The sequence below is a fragment of the Anser brachyrhynchus genome, assembly GCF_964034855.1.
Source record: "Anser brachyrhynchus genome assembly, chromosome: 5".
Taxonomy (NCBI): domain Eukaryota; kingdom Metazoa; phylum Chordata; class Aves; order Anseriformes; family Anatidae; genus Anser; species Anser brachyrhynchus.
In genome coordinates, this window is record NC_137699.1 from 34,897,007 (window position 1) to 34,911,912 (window position 14,906).

General features: G+C 37.4%; 1 protein-coding gene across 4 annotated transcripts in view; it reads right to left on the reverse strand.

Annotated features, from left to right (window-relative positions):
• The window catches only part of KNL1 (kinetochore scaffold 1), a 31,283-nt gene that overhangs the window by 12,053 nt on the left and 4,324 nt on the right, over nt 1–14,906 (reverse strand). For all 4 annotated transcript variants that reach the window (XM_080596232.1, XM_080596230.1, XM_080596229.1 and 1 more), the window contains exons 5-13: nt 13,783–13,844; nt 13,261–13,313; nt 12,440–12,479; nt 11,381–11,418; nt 10,979–11,031; nt 4,258–9,501; nt 3,372–3,516; nt 2,448–2,515; nt 2,224–2,322 (exon numbers count right to left, since the gene is read on the reverse strand). In XM_080596232.1, coding sequence (XP_080452358.1) covers nt 2,224–2,322; nt 2,448–2,515; nt 3,372–3,516; nt 4,258–9,501; nt 10,979–11,031; nt 11,381–11,418; nt 12,440–12,479; nt 13,261–13,313; nt 13,783–13,844 — 5,802 coding nt within the window. The remainder of the gene's footprint in view (nt 1–2,223; nt 2,323–2,447; nt 2,516–3,371; nt 3,517–4,257; nt 9,502–10,978; nt 11,032–11,380; nt 11,419–12,439; nt 12,480–13,260; nt 13,314–13,782; nt 13,845–14,906) is intronic.

The window sequence follows — 14,906 nt, forward strand, 5'->3', positions numbered from 1 at the left end:
AAGTTCTCCAGCATGCTAGAAAAAGTACTGGCATAGAACCACCTGCCAAACCCACTTCTAAATTATCCAGACACTGCTAAGGTTTTCCACTTTGCAGGATGGCTTTTCCATTGCCCCGGCACATCATTTGCCATGCCAGCAGAAAGTGCTGTAAGCAACAAGAAATGGAACTGTTTGAGCTAATTCCCCATATCCTCTTTTAAATAAACACAATAAAAAAATAAAAACAAACTTTCTCTACTCATAAAACTCGAAAGCTTTCCACGTCAGTAGGGAAAACTAAGCAGCTCATTCACACTACTTTATAAGATAATCTTTTTAAGAAATGGCAGTTATTCATGAAATCCAGACAGGTGACAGGCTATTTCCAGCATCTAGTTGGAAAATCAGTTGGCTACACAAAGGTGTACAAACAAGCAAGCCTGAAACACCAGTCTTAAGAGAGCTTATATGAAAAGAAGGTACCTTTACTGAAACCCCAAACTGACATAATAACAGTAAAATGTAAAAATCAAGTTGATAGGAAATGTGTAAACTATTAAAATATTGTACTGGGACAAGTTTCCTAGTTTACTTTTAAGTTAGGGGAAATAAAGGGAACCTCTTCCAGTTATTTCTCAAAGTAAAGAGATAGAAGTCAGATATTCAAACTTCGAACACTTTAAGATTGACAGTACACACTTACATTTTGCAGTGCTTATCCAAAACTAAGGAGAGAACCATAAGAAACCCACTTCAGCGTCTTGCTTACCAATTTGCACATCAAAGCTGACAGTCTCTGTAAATTTCTCTACCATATTGCTGGAAGTGGCTATATACAAGGAAAGCAACAACTAGACTACATAAGAAGGAATCTACCTTTTCATTGGAGCCGCTGGAAGAAATACTGTAAAGCAGATACACTGAAATTCAGCACGGTTTTTTCAGTTTGGACAGTTTTTCCCAGTGCTTTTCTTCACCCCCCCCCCCCATCCACCCCCCAAATTCTAGGCATAGAGTAAACCTAGGTTGAATAAAGGGCTTGGTGCAATTGTGATTGACTGAAGCAATCCACATGCTAAATGAACAAAACCATAGTATAGCTAAACACAAATCAGGTCTCTCAGACTATAATAGCTAAAGGTAAAATATTTTTTTTTCAAGACTTCTCAATGTGCCTTCAAACATTATGGAACAGAACCACTCGGGGAAAAAACAAACAAAAAAGCCCACACCCCAAAACACCTCAACTCCTCCCCACCAAACCCAAACAAATTTTATTTTGCTTTTGCTAGTCATGTGCTGTTATACTAGCTTTGAGGTTCTCTCTTCACAGGGTTTTAAGAAGAACAACCTGAAGATCAACTTCATATATCAAAATTCCATTTGCAGAACATGAATTGGAGAAGTGTGATGGGTTAAAGACAGATTCAAGATGAGCTGACAGAAATAAATTCTACTTTAAGAATTATGTTGCCAGAGGTGGATTAATAAAGGCATTCCTTGTCCTAAAACTGCCTCATGAAAAATCTCAGTCTTCTCTTAATTGTGACACCTTGCCTTGTTTTCAGGGAGACTGCACAGTACAATTACTTCCTTGTTTGGTATCAGGTTACTACTAATACATGGTGCTTGTCTGTATGCATGCAAGCAAACTATTTGTTCCCATATCAGCAAGAATTCAAAAGAAGTTTTTCCTCCATCCAGGATGAGGGTACTGAAAAAAGGTTCAGGCAGAACAGACTTAAGGGCGAGAAATAAGAACAGGTATGTCATGGTGCAGCAACTTAAAAGAGAATAGAAGACGCAGCAGGAGGGCAGAGCAGCATTTCAGGATTCTGACCTCAGTGGATGATGGATGTAGTAAGAAGATAATGTGAAGTTAGATAGAGCTTCTAATTCTTACTTTCAAACATTTTTCTCTTTAAGCAAGCTCAAAAACCAAGGATCAGCATATTTATCCAAGAACAGATGATCCTCGATACACTGTATTTTGTCAAGAGATAGAAATCTATTCTATTTTTCATTAGTGAGGGGAAAAAAAAAACAAAAAACATCCGCTATCAGAGGTAAACAAGCAAAGACAGAATTGGAAGCATGTAGTGTCTAACTCGCCAAGGTGGAACTGACTTCTGCCTTGACTCATTTAAAGACCTTCAATACAGACCACTTAGCTGTTAAAAAACAATGACAAACCATGAGTACAATTCAAAGCCTCAAGCATATCAGAGGACAGATACTCACACTGACTGGAAGATGGCTCTGTCGGGGCTTCTGAATTGGAATATGGACTTGAAGAAGTGTAAAAAACTCTCCAACTGTGATAACACCACTCTGAAATTTCTGCAAAGTTAGGAAAAACATACACGTAAGTACAGTCTTCAAGTGAGAATGCTTACTGGTATATATGCACACAAGTATTTTTCCTGTTCGGAAAATAAATTAACATCTCTCAGCCATATACATACCTCCCATAAATTATCTTCACAAATGCTGTCTGTGAGAAGCTGAGACTCCATCTGACTGCATCGCTGAACTATATAAAAATAAGAAAAGGGCATTGCTGGGGTTAAAAATATTATTACAGAAATATGAATCTTAGTTGATTAGCTCCAGAAGTAAGCCATCTTAACGTAGAGTTTGACCTTTATGCGTGTTTCTGGTGCTGAATGAAGTTAATGAGGAAAAAACTACTTCAGGCAAATCCTGAGGAATAGATTAGAAATTTAATGTAAAATGAAATTCATGTCAGAGTGGTAATGAAACGACAGAATTCACTTTTCTATAGGAGGAAAGCCACATGTATCATACTAAAAAGTAATAAATCTGAGAAACAGACTCCAACCAGTTCAGAGGGCACCATTGATAGGCGGAGACCAAACAGCAGCTGAGCTGCCAGCAAATTTCTAGGTAAAACCATAGCTTTCAAGTGCCAAGCTAAGAAGGTCTAGTTTCTCACTTAAAGGACAGTCTGACTTCCACTGGACAAAACATATATATTCATAGTTGCAAGGGGCAAAGTTGGGATTGGTTTTGTAAATATAGGCAAAATATCACTTACCAGATGACTGGCAGATTTCTGCCTCATTGTTAGGTACCAGCTAATCATCAAGAGCTAATAAACTAAGATTTACTCTGTGCTAAGGAAACTAAACTGCCTCTTCAGCCCAACCTGCCCACTAAAACAAAAGTGTACTTAAATTCTACTGCTTTTCCTCCTCATCTCAGTATTCCTTGAATGGCTTGGCCTCATAGCCAGAACGTAAAAGCATGTCAGCTGGCTGGGTAGGAAGCTGTACCACAGGCATTCAAGGTGTTATAGGTAGGGCTCATCCTTGATTAACCCAAAACAATAGAAAAGTTTGAGACAATTGCTACAAAGGAAGTCTTACTTGTTAATTCTGTGTCAGCCTTGACAGAATCTAGAGAGCTGCTGCTGTTGGCATGAGTACAGTCCAGGTTTTTAGCTGATAGATTTGGAGGATCTTCACCTTCACGAACATCTACTTGGCTTTGAGATAGAGCACCTGAAGTAACCTAGTATCAGCAAGTTAAAAAAAAAGAAAATAAAAGAAGAGCTATATGAAACAATGTAAGAATAACTCAATCAGTTGCTTACATAGCTGTTTCTTGACATTCAAAATTTATTTGTGGTATCTGCACATTTTATAGTTAATCAGCATACACGTAAGCCATTTCCTACCACGGCATATAGGAAGTGATATTACAAAATTCCTCATTCATTTCTCAAACCAGTAGCCACCACAGCACGCTCTTGCAGCTTTAGGAATTAGAAAGTTTGTAATGATAACGTAACAAACTAATTTTTAAGGTCAGATTAGCGCTCCATATTTGCACCGATTTTCTTGAGCCCATGGCAATTTGTGCTATCCATAAGACAGCTAATTTAAAATAAACATACATGTTCTATTTTAAGTAATTGCTTTCAGCCTTAATTTATCACTATACCTAAGCAACAACTAGCACACGGTTTAGTACAGACAACTAAGAATACTTATTTGAGAAAGGCTCAGTAGGATACTATGGAGAGAACTGACATATTCCTTATTCTGTCATGGACCTGGGAAGTTGCACACATCAACTGTTTTAGTTTGAGAAAACAGTGAGAGAAATTCTGAGGAAAACATAGCAAAATGACTACAAACTGGTGGTAAAGAAAACAAACAAAAAAAACCTAGCAACAGATCTATTTGCATCTCAATATCTAAAAAGCACTGTCAGTGTTCCTATATGCTGACAATGAATGATCAGGCTCACCTGCAAGTCAAGGGAGGCCCCACCAACCAAGCTTTCATCCGCCTTGAGCTTCTTTAGACTTTGAAGATCCTCCTCATCTTGTTCCAAAGCTCTTTTTATGCTGTTGCAAGTTTTCGTCTCTTCACATTTAATCTTTTCATTGTGGGAGATATCTCTTTTGCTTATCTCCTTGCAACCATCTTCCACAGATCCAAAGCTTACAGAATCATTCGAATCCATTGCTTCTTGGCATATAGGAAGAAATTCTTCTGCTATAAACTGAGAAGGGCTGAAGTTCTGCCTACTAGATTTGGTGTAATCTGGTGCTTCACCAGTGTTTAGGTTTACTTCTGAGACCAGTGCTTCTACTTTGTCTGAAGATTTTACATTTACGTCTTGCACGTTAGAAACAGAAGGATTTCTTCTGCTTGGTAGTTTAGGCTGGAAGATACCTAGAGGGACATTTATTCCTTGATACTTGTCCTTAAGTGCCATACCTAAATTCGTACCTATAGGAGCTGCTCCAGATTCAAGACATGCATTCTCCTGCTCTTTAGGATAAAATAAATTATCTTGTTCCTTTATGGTATTTTTTCCTAACCTCAAGGTATCCTCTGGTTGAGTTGGTAACTTATGCAGTTGGTCAGAAACAGCGGTTTCAGGAACAGAGACAACTGCAGATTTCCTTCTAATGTTTTCCAGTTTTGAACAAACATTTAAAATACCTGATAATTTAGGTGCAAGAGCCGGATCTACTGGATCTCTTGGACTGTCGCTGACCAAAAGTTGCTTAGTTTCTTCAGATTTTATTTGGAAGTCTGTTGGAAGTACTTCCCCTTCAGCTGACAGCCTCTCGTTTTCCTTTGATTCGCCGTCAGAAACTGGAACTGCTCCATCCTTGGCTAAAACTGTATCTAGATCTTCATGCCTAGATGAATTATCTTTCAATACTTGGTTTGTCTGAGTACTAAGTCCATCTGGAGGACTCTTCAAAGAATCCGATTGCTGAATAGGAAGAGAAACATGGGATACCACAGCTCCAGTTTCTTCACTGCATTCCAAGGGGGCATTACCTGGAAATCTGAAAGACACTCTCTTTGATTTCAGTTTTCCTGGATGTACAAGATCCTGCTGACTGTTTACAGGAACTGAATTATCCGTGGCAAGGTCAAGATCCTGTGGTGCCCGGACATCCAAAGTGTCTTCTGGAAGTGAGGTAGAATAAATGGAATCTGGTATTGCACCACTGTGAACTTTGGCAGCTCCTTTCTCAGTAGGAAATGCTGAGGCTGATGAAGCAGATGAAGAAATGGTAGGCTTATCATTAGATTTTTTAAGATACTCACCATTCAGGTCTTTTACATGCAGAGAATCTACTTCATCTCTGCAAGCAGACAGTGATGCACTATGCAAGCCTGGTTGTCGAGTGCTTTTATGTGACACTTGCTGGTTCTCAAATCCTTCCATATTGTTATTAACAGCAACAGTATGAGATACGGTTATTTCCATATCATCTTGTTTGTGTGGAAACACAATGGTCTGATCAGCAGGAACTGCAGAAACGGCTGGAATGAACCTTCTGTCCCACACATCACCACTTAACACAGCTGTATGAGTTTTAGTGATTTCCATATCCTCAGCCAAAGTAAAAATGACTGTTTTGCTACCTGAAAGAGCCTCCTGTCCAACCTGCTTAGGAGGGTTTACTCTGTCCTCACACAGGACTCTTTCAGTACTTTCACCATCAGGGAGATACTTGGTCATTTCCATATCAGCCTTGTCATTTGTAAAAATAATGGTGGAACATAGAGGAACAGACTGATTGGGTAGCCTACCCTGCAGAGAATTTTCTTCCAAAGCTACGTTATGAGTTTTAGTGATTTCCATATCATCCACAGCAAGCACAGTAGCTTCACTGTTTGAAGGAGCTTCCTGTCCAACCTCTTTATTCAAGTTATCATCATGTAAAAGTTTAACTGTAATTTTATCAGCAGGGCAAGACATAATGTCCATGTCACTCTGGTTACTTGTGAACTTAACAGCTTTAACAGGCTGAGCTGAAGACAGAGAATGAAGCCTGACCTCGTTTTGGGAGACAATTTCATGGCCTATTGCAGCCGTATGGCTCTCTGTGATCTCCATGTCATTATTCTCATTACTCAGTGAAAATAAAACAGTCTTTTCCCCTGTTGTTTCCTTGGAGCTTTTCCTTTCAGTCCTATTAGCTCTGCTAAGCATCCCTCCAGGTTCAGCCTTTTCCACACATTTATCAATTGCAACAGTATCAAATCTACTTATTTCCATGTCATTATTGTGTGTAAAAACACAAGTTTTATCTCCAGAAACAAAGGATATGTCATTGTTTGAACTTTTAGGCAGCAAAACTATTTTGTTTTCTCCTGAAACCGTATGACTTCTCGTGATGTCCATATCAGCATCTTCTGAAAATATGGTAGTTTTCTCATCTACAAAATGCAAATGCTTTAAACCAGTCACAGTTAACATTTGCTTACCAGATACCAAGGAGTACGTATCGCACCCAGGCTGCTCCTGACTGTTTGTTGTCATCATGACCCCTCTTTTTAAAGATAATGTTTTATTTTCATCTTCAGCATTATGTACTGGTGCTGCTGTTCTTCCTGGTAAAATCATATGGATGTTTTGATCAGGAGCTATTGCTGCACAGCTTTCAGTCAAGTCCATGTTTTCACCAGAGGGAAACAAAACAGACTTTTCTGAAAAGAAAGGCAACTGGGAACTTCTCTTCAGTTGTTCAGATGTATTAGTTAGTAATGTCTGTTCAATACCCAAGTGCAGGCCATCAACTGACTGAGGATTTTTAAAATCCTCCTCTGAAGAAACTGTTTTACTGACCAGGAAATCTCTCTCAGATTCTTCTTGAGTTGGCAACACATTATTTACTACCTTCATAGTACGGGTTTTCACTTGCCTGTCAGAGTTTTGGCAATCTGCATTTATACCCAGTATTTTTGCAGGTTGTACGTTTCTTGTATTTCTGGAGGGAGTGGGTTCATTACTAGACATGAACATACCATTTGCAGATAAAGGAGTAACAGTTTGTTTATCTGAGCTCCTTTTGAAATCCCTATATTCTATCGCTGCAGTCTGACTTACAGTGGTATCTACACCAGAATTATTAGAAAATTGGGAGGCCTGTTTTTGCAGCTGCTTGGATATCACATTATTTTGATTATGAGTATTCTCATATTCTTGTACTGTATTAGTAGGAGCAACTTCAAAGGCAACAGAATGAGTTTTGGTTACGTCCATGTTTTGATCATCTGAAAACACGTCTGTTTTGTCATTTGTGCAGGAAACTGAAGCATTCTGAAGGGTTTTTTTCAAAGGCTGAGTTATATCGACTTCTTGACTTTGCAAAGACATGAATGCACTGCTGTTGGTGGCAGTATTTTCTGCGATTTCTCTCTTTTGCTCTTGTAATGGACGCACGCTCTTTGCACAGGAAATCAGACCACTTGCCTGAAAGTTTGTTTTTCCAAGCTTCTTATTGACTATTATCACCTCAACATCTTCAGTATTCATTTCTGTAGTCTGGCTTCTTTTCATATTCACATCAAAACCAATTGCCTCAAGATTTTCCTTGTCCCTGTCCAAAGAACTTGCCACAGGACTGACATTTTTGTTGTGGTTCTCACTTGGAATTATTTTACCATGCATTTGTTTTGCTTCTGCAGTTATCCCAACGCTTTGATCATCAATGACAACAGTCTGGCATTTAGTTATCTCCATTTTTTCCTGCTCACTTAAACTGGGAGATGTAGAGATTCTATTACCAAGAAAATGTGGTTTGCAGGTGACAGAGGTGGACACTCCAGGAGGAAATTCATTTTCAACATTCTTTCCATCAGCCTTGTCAATACAAGTTTTAGTCAAGGCCGTATCTTTTCCTGAAAATATTGCAGTTTTCTCACCTGGCAGTGAAACAAGTAGAGAGCTTGAATGTCTGTGCTGAAGTCTACCCTTAGAGGTACCAGTGGACACTGAATTTCTACACAAATCAAAACCAACATCCACTGAAGCAGTCCCATGATCTTGGGTCACTCTTTCAGTTCTCCCATCTGAGCCTGAAATTTGTTCAAGCGCATTAGTTTTGTGTGACACAGAAGCTCGATTATCTAAAGATGGTAGACTTTCTGTAACGTCATCAAGTGCTGGATGTCTGCTTCCTACTGGCAAAGAGTTTGTATTAACTGTTTTCTCAAAAGTTTTAGGACATGAACTGCTCATTCCTTTGGTACTTTCGTTATAGATTACATCTGTGTAATTCCCAGTAATTTCCATGTCATCACATATAGAAAAAACAGTTTTATCACCTCGGAAGACAGTCTCAGAAGAAACAGATCCCGGGATAGCAGACAAAGTTCTGGTCTCTTGCTTAAAAGTTTGAAGCACTGTAGTATCTACAGTGTCTTCAACATTTACTGGTTTTTTGTTTGTACAAAGTTGAGGGTCCTGCTTTACAATTAATTGCTGATGAGATGCTCTCTTTACTACAGAATAATTATCTGTCTCCATGGATGGGAAATCCTTTTTGAAGTTTAAACTTTGATTTCCAACACTGGCAAAAGGAAAAGACATTTTTGCAGTGTGACTAGTTGTCATATCCATTTCATCATCTGCAAATGCCTCAGTAACATCTGCACACAGTAATTGCTCTGGTGGAGCCCCACAAATACCAGAACGCATATTTTTAACATCAGGTGCTTGGCATTTTGTCATTTCCATTCCATCATCTTGCTCTCTAAAGATTTTTGTTACATTGAAGGTGGCCGGTGGTTCATGGGAATAAGCAGATTCCACCGATGATCGTGCCGTGTCTTCTGAGACTTGTGAAGGGATAAAAAAAAGGTTTTCTTTTTCAGGTCCTTCAATAGGATTGAGTGCTTTTTCATTTGACTTCAAGCGCATCAAAAATTCATTGAAATTTATTTTTTTTACCGTAGTAGCATCTTCCTTCTGTTCAAAAGATGGGCACAGGCAGTTTGTATGATCAAAGGAAAAATGAAGTTCTTTACTCATTTCTGCCTTTCCACTGTTAGAGTTTAACCCAGCCAGAAATGATGTGATATCTATTTTCTCAGTTTTGTCAGTTTCATTGTTTTTCAGGTTACGTGTAATCACTGCAGTGTGACTAGCTGTCATTTCCATTTCATTTTCATCTGAAAAGGTGAGTGTTGTGTCATGCCTATTTGTTCTTTGAATGGCGTTGTCCACATCATGGCACTGAAAAAAGACAAGAAATGACAGTTACTGACACTTGTAACAAATGACACAGTGGTTTACTCTATTCACAACAAAAGTCAGCTAATGCAGTCTAAAGGTTAGAGCTCTATCTTTACAGCTTTTTGGGGAGGAAAAAAAAACATTTCAGTCCTTCTCAACAAGTAATAACATATTAAAAGAAAGGACAACTTAACTGTTACAAATTCTTAGAGCCTATATTTTATATGTTTGTAATATCTTTATGTATTTAACTAGAATTTTGAAAGAATGTTTCTCAGATTTCTGTTGGACAAAACCTTCACATCTTCACATGTGACATCCTTGTAAACACAGAACAATCACTGAGACTTATGAATCAGTATTTTCTATGTGGCGTTTCTATCTTTCCCCACTCACCCACTGCAAGCAAAATCCCTGCCCAGCTTATCATGTACGTTCCCCAAAGCAGCAGTGCCAAGTTGGAATTTTTTTAAGACTCTTCCACCCTGAATAAGAAGATTTCAGTCTCTTTAATAGAAAGGATTTAGAGTTTTAAAGCTGTGGATAAAAACTGGCCAATAGCAAGATATAATACTCTAGTTTATCAAACATAATGAATACACTGATTAAGAACAACTTTGTGTTTACTTTAAATTACGTATATTGTTATATATCCATTATTATTTTATAAATGCAAGAAATAAAATACAATAGAAAAAGCATAAATCATATACATTACTTAAACCAAGGAGAGAGAGGGTTTCAATATGAACTTTATAGGCTCATGGCATATATCTTTTAATCCACACTAGATTTTAACCTTTATTTTTTTCTTTAAGCATTTTTTCACAAGAGCTAGGACATTTTTTATACCATATTTTTAAATTCAGCATGAAAGTTAAAAGCCATTGGATCAAGGGATACCGTTCAATTGCTTTGTTTGATAAAATAGACCAATGACATCATCACTGAAGTATAGCACAGTTCAGGATTTCTGTGCCTGTTAAGGTCTTAACTAAAAATGTTGTGTTTTATCACTTGAGTCAACTGAAGCATTTCAGTTACCTTTTCATGCCAGTCACTGCAATTTTCTAAACCTTTTTAACAGTAGGAAGGGACAGTGTATATCCATTCTACCCATGGAAAAAAAAAAAAGTAGACAGTAATCCATGAGGAAAAAAATTAAACTGACCTATCTGAAACATAAGCTCCTTTACATATTCTTAGATAAGCATTGAAAAAAAATGTAAGAACTAGCTCAGATACTGAAAAGCAATTTTAGAAACAAAAATTATCAATAGCATACTATAACGACCATCAGATTAGGAAACTACTTCAAAGTATAGAAGATTATGCTTCAGACAAATTTCTTGTGAATACAAGGATTTACTTTTTAGGCAGCTGAGGTACATGTTTCACCTTTACTACACAAATTATTGCAATATATTTTGGACAGTAATATTCTCAGCACTGAAAAAAAATGAACACCTTCACATACCTCAGTCTGCTGCACCAAAGCCTGGATAGGGGCATGAAGCAAAGTGTTCATCCCTGTCAAAAGAAAAGGAAATAGTGCATTTGCTGAGCTATTTTATTATTTTAATCAACTGAACTGAAGATCAATGGACTCATTACATAAGTATCACATTCTGAGTAAGCACATTTAAAACCAAATATATCCTGAGAAATATTTTCAGTACTCCTTTGAACACGTAGTAGGGTTACCCATGCTTCTACAATACAGTGCTTGTAAACAGCATTATGAGACAGAGTCTGTTCATGCAATAGTGATCTCCACCAGTGAGACTGTTCTAGACATGTTAAAAATGTTCTATCAACTATTATCAATAGTTTGGAATAAAAAGAGTCATTCTGTTGTTAAATCGATTTTCAAACTCACCAGTGATCTCACATGGAACTGCTTCAGGTTCTTCATTTCTACAAAAGATGGTTTAGGTAAACAGTTTGTTAAAAGATTGCAAACCAGAGGGCTTCAGCAATATACTTAAAAGGCAGAGAATTCTGTTGCAGAGCTCATACATGACTGGGCAGCAGATACCAGACATTACAAATATGTCTTCAATATATCCTAATTGGAACTAAAGTGGTATTTTCCCATGAAACTCATTTTTTCACGGGAAAAGAGGTTAATACTTTATTTTTAACTCAGACCTTCTACTTTTAGTCGTTCCTTTCTTTTTGGAAAACTGAAGACATGTTCTTAAAGCCTGCAGTCATTTCTCTGTAAAATCAAAAGCCAGGTACACCGACCAACTTGTGTGGCTCTTCATCTAACATTTAATGATTTCTGCTCTTCAGTGTTTTCTTGAATGTTCTTTCAAGCCCAAACTGCCTTGTCCAGTATACTGATTTTTATTTATACACACACATTACTATATTGCTTTGATAACTTTATAAGTGTTTGTTAACTATAGCTGTAGGTAAATGTTCCCCTGCTGTATGTTTTAAATATAAAAATTTGCTTTCATGCACAGAAACAGTCTAAATCTTTTAAAATTAAATTGAGTTGGTGAGTAACAATATCATAATTTTATCTAGACTAGAACTTTGAGATCAGACTATTACTCTATCCACCTCTGAGTGAAAAAGTGATTGTAATAAACATACAAGACCATCTCTATCAAATACGGAATCTGGTAAGTGTCTCCTGGAAGACATTCCCAAACAATCAACTTTGGATGAAGCAGTTTCAAGACATAATTGTTCAATTTTTCAGAAACATCTACTGTTTTGTGAATGGCCAAAACAGCTATATCCTTTTTCTGCTGTATTCCTGTAACCAGCCAAACGTTTCAAAACCAGTCAAAAGAGCAATTTTATACCTAAATAAATAAGCATGTTACATTTGTTGGTTTCTTTGAGGAGTAACATTCTTATGGTCGCATGCCATGTGAAGAAATGTATTTGCAGTGTGGGAATAATTTTTCCCCAGACTTACTGATTAAGCAGGACATGATTCCCTGTATCTGCTGCACACTCTAAAAATAAGAAAATCAGACATTACAATGAGAGAAACAGGATCAAAACATTCAGAGACAAGAGTAAAGTGCACAGAAAAGAATGTTCTGCAGTTCTCACTCTTTGTGTTCCTTTTTATCATGGCAAAAACCCAGAGAACCAAAGTACTTGAAAATGCATTAGCTTTTCAGATTCTTCCTAGGTCATCTTTGACAGAGTGAATGAGACATTCTTCTCGGTCTTCTTTTGATCTAAATCCCTGTCCTAGTTTCAGCTAGGATAGAGTTAATTTTCCTCCTAGTAGCTGGTAGGATGCTATGTTTTGGATTTAGGAGAAGAATGTTGATAACACACTGATGTTGATAACACATTGATGTTTTAATTGTTGCAGAGCAGTGCTTACACTAAGCCAAGAACTTTTCAGCTTCTCGCTCTGTCCTGCCAGCGGGCAGGCTAGGGGTGTGTGGTGCGTAGCTACCGGCCGGGTTAAACCACAACAATCCCCAAAACAGATTTTGCTCTAGGTGCATTTTGTCTAAAAGAAATAATTCCTTCTCTGAGCTACAAGGTCCACTTATACTAGTAACTAATGGGTAACTAAGTACCAATAGTAAGTACTAATTAGTTAAGTAACTAATAGTAACTAAGTACTAGTAACTAATGGGTTTTCATCCAGTCTATCACAAACAGCTGACCACGTTGTTCCCTATCTACGACTGACAAGCTTGACTTCTTAAATTCTGGCTGAAGTCTTGTTGCTAATAGTCTGCGAAACCTATCAGAAAAGAAAGGACTTTTTACCTTCATTTTCTCTCTCTGCATTATTCTTAAGATCTCGCTGGAAGACTCTGCAGCTAAGAACAAAGGAAAACAGTTTTTGAAAACATAAGATGATCTGTTTTAATGCAAATTAAAAAAAAAAAAAAAGCCTTAATCTCAGTCTTTTCCCACATGGTATGTTCTGAAATGATACCAAAAGACAGCAGCTTACTGAACCCAATCATACTTTCCAGCAGGAAGATGCCATTATCATACTTCATGTGAAAATCACTAGAAAAGTTAACGAAAACCAAAGTTTCCTAATTATATGAAATTTACTCCATCATTTTTTATAGCTAGGATGAGAAAGTGAATAATGTTTCTATTAGGGCTCAAGATCAACTTAGTATTTTCTTCACTGAAATTCCCATATTTTCACAATTTTCTTCACTGAATGCCCATAGATGTATGCAAACAGCAATTTTAGGTGATAGCAGATTTTTTAAGCATAAAGTTGTAGGTAATAAAAGAGATGTAAATCCGCATCCTTCAGATCAAACTTACTTTATGGTGTTCGCAAAGCTGACACGTCGGGAGTTTTTCCTACGTTTATCTATATTGATATCCTGACAAAAAAAAAAAGTTTGATGTACAGAGAACAGTTCGTATGCCATAATCCACAATAATTATAGCTTTTCACACACACAAAAATAAAAAATGCAAGCATAATAGCTCAACAAGTACAACAGATATTTGCCAACATCTTTAAACTACTTATAGTTCTCCAGCTTCTCTCCTCTTCGCAGAGAGACACCTATCTCACAAGAAGCAGGTTCTAAAGATCATTTTGTACTAACTGCTTGGTTTCAGACAGAAGAAGCAGAATACCACTTATAAAGATTTTTGTCTGGCATAATGTTTGGCATACTAGGGAAAAAAATACTTAGCTGCTTAGCACAAGTGAGTTGCAAGATTTTTTTTTTTTAAATTTAGCTTTCTGTGACAACTGAAAAAAACACTTGTCTTTATGGGAGAAAGGGAAGGATGCATGGAAGAATCAAAATCACCACTGATATTTTCCTAAAGAAACGTTTAAATGGTATCACTGACTACATGATTATACTAATGCAATGTTACAAGGCGTGTAACAATGCAACGCTGCATATACTGGAAAGCTAATTCACCATACCACTGCGGTGCAGGTGTCTGCAGTAAGGTTCCCTAACTAAATAGCTCTGCCCAGGACAGCAGAATACTCATTGTTTAAGAAAGTAGACAACGTGTTGACGTACTGACATTATCCATTATAGGCACAGAGGAACTATGTCAGCATCACAAGCAGTTATGAACAAAGTCACACTACTGCATACGATGGTTCTATATTGCCCAGTAGCAGTACTACGCATCATTGTTAAAAGGTATTAAAGTTTAAATGAAGACTGAGCTGCTCTTCATACTCAAACCAGTTTTGAAATATATTATGCACGAGTATCTCAGGCTCATATTTCATATTTGAAAGAAGTTATTAGAGAGGTGCTCCAGCCTCTGGACCCACTCTGAGAGGTCTTTTCTTTCTTACACTGTGGGCCCCAGAGCTGCACACAGTACTCCAGGTGGCAAACTTCAAATCACGTGTACTACACCAGAAGCAAGATTTTTATTTTTTATTTTAATTTCTGGTTATTCCT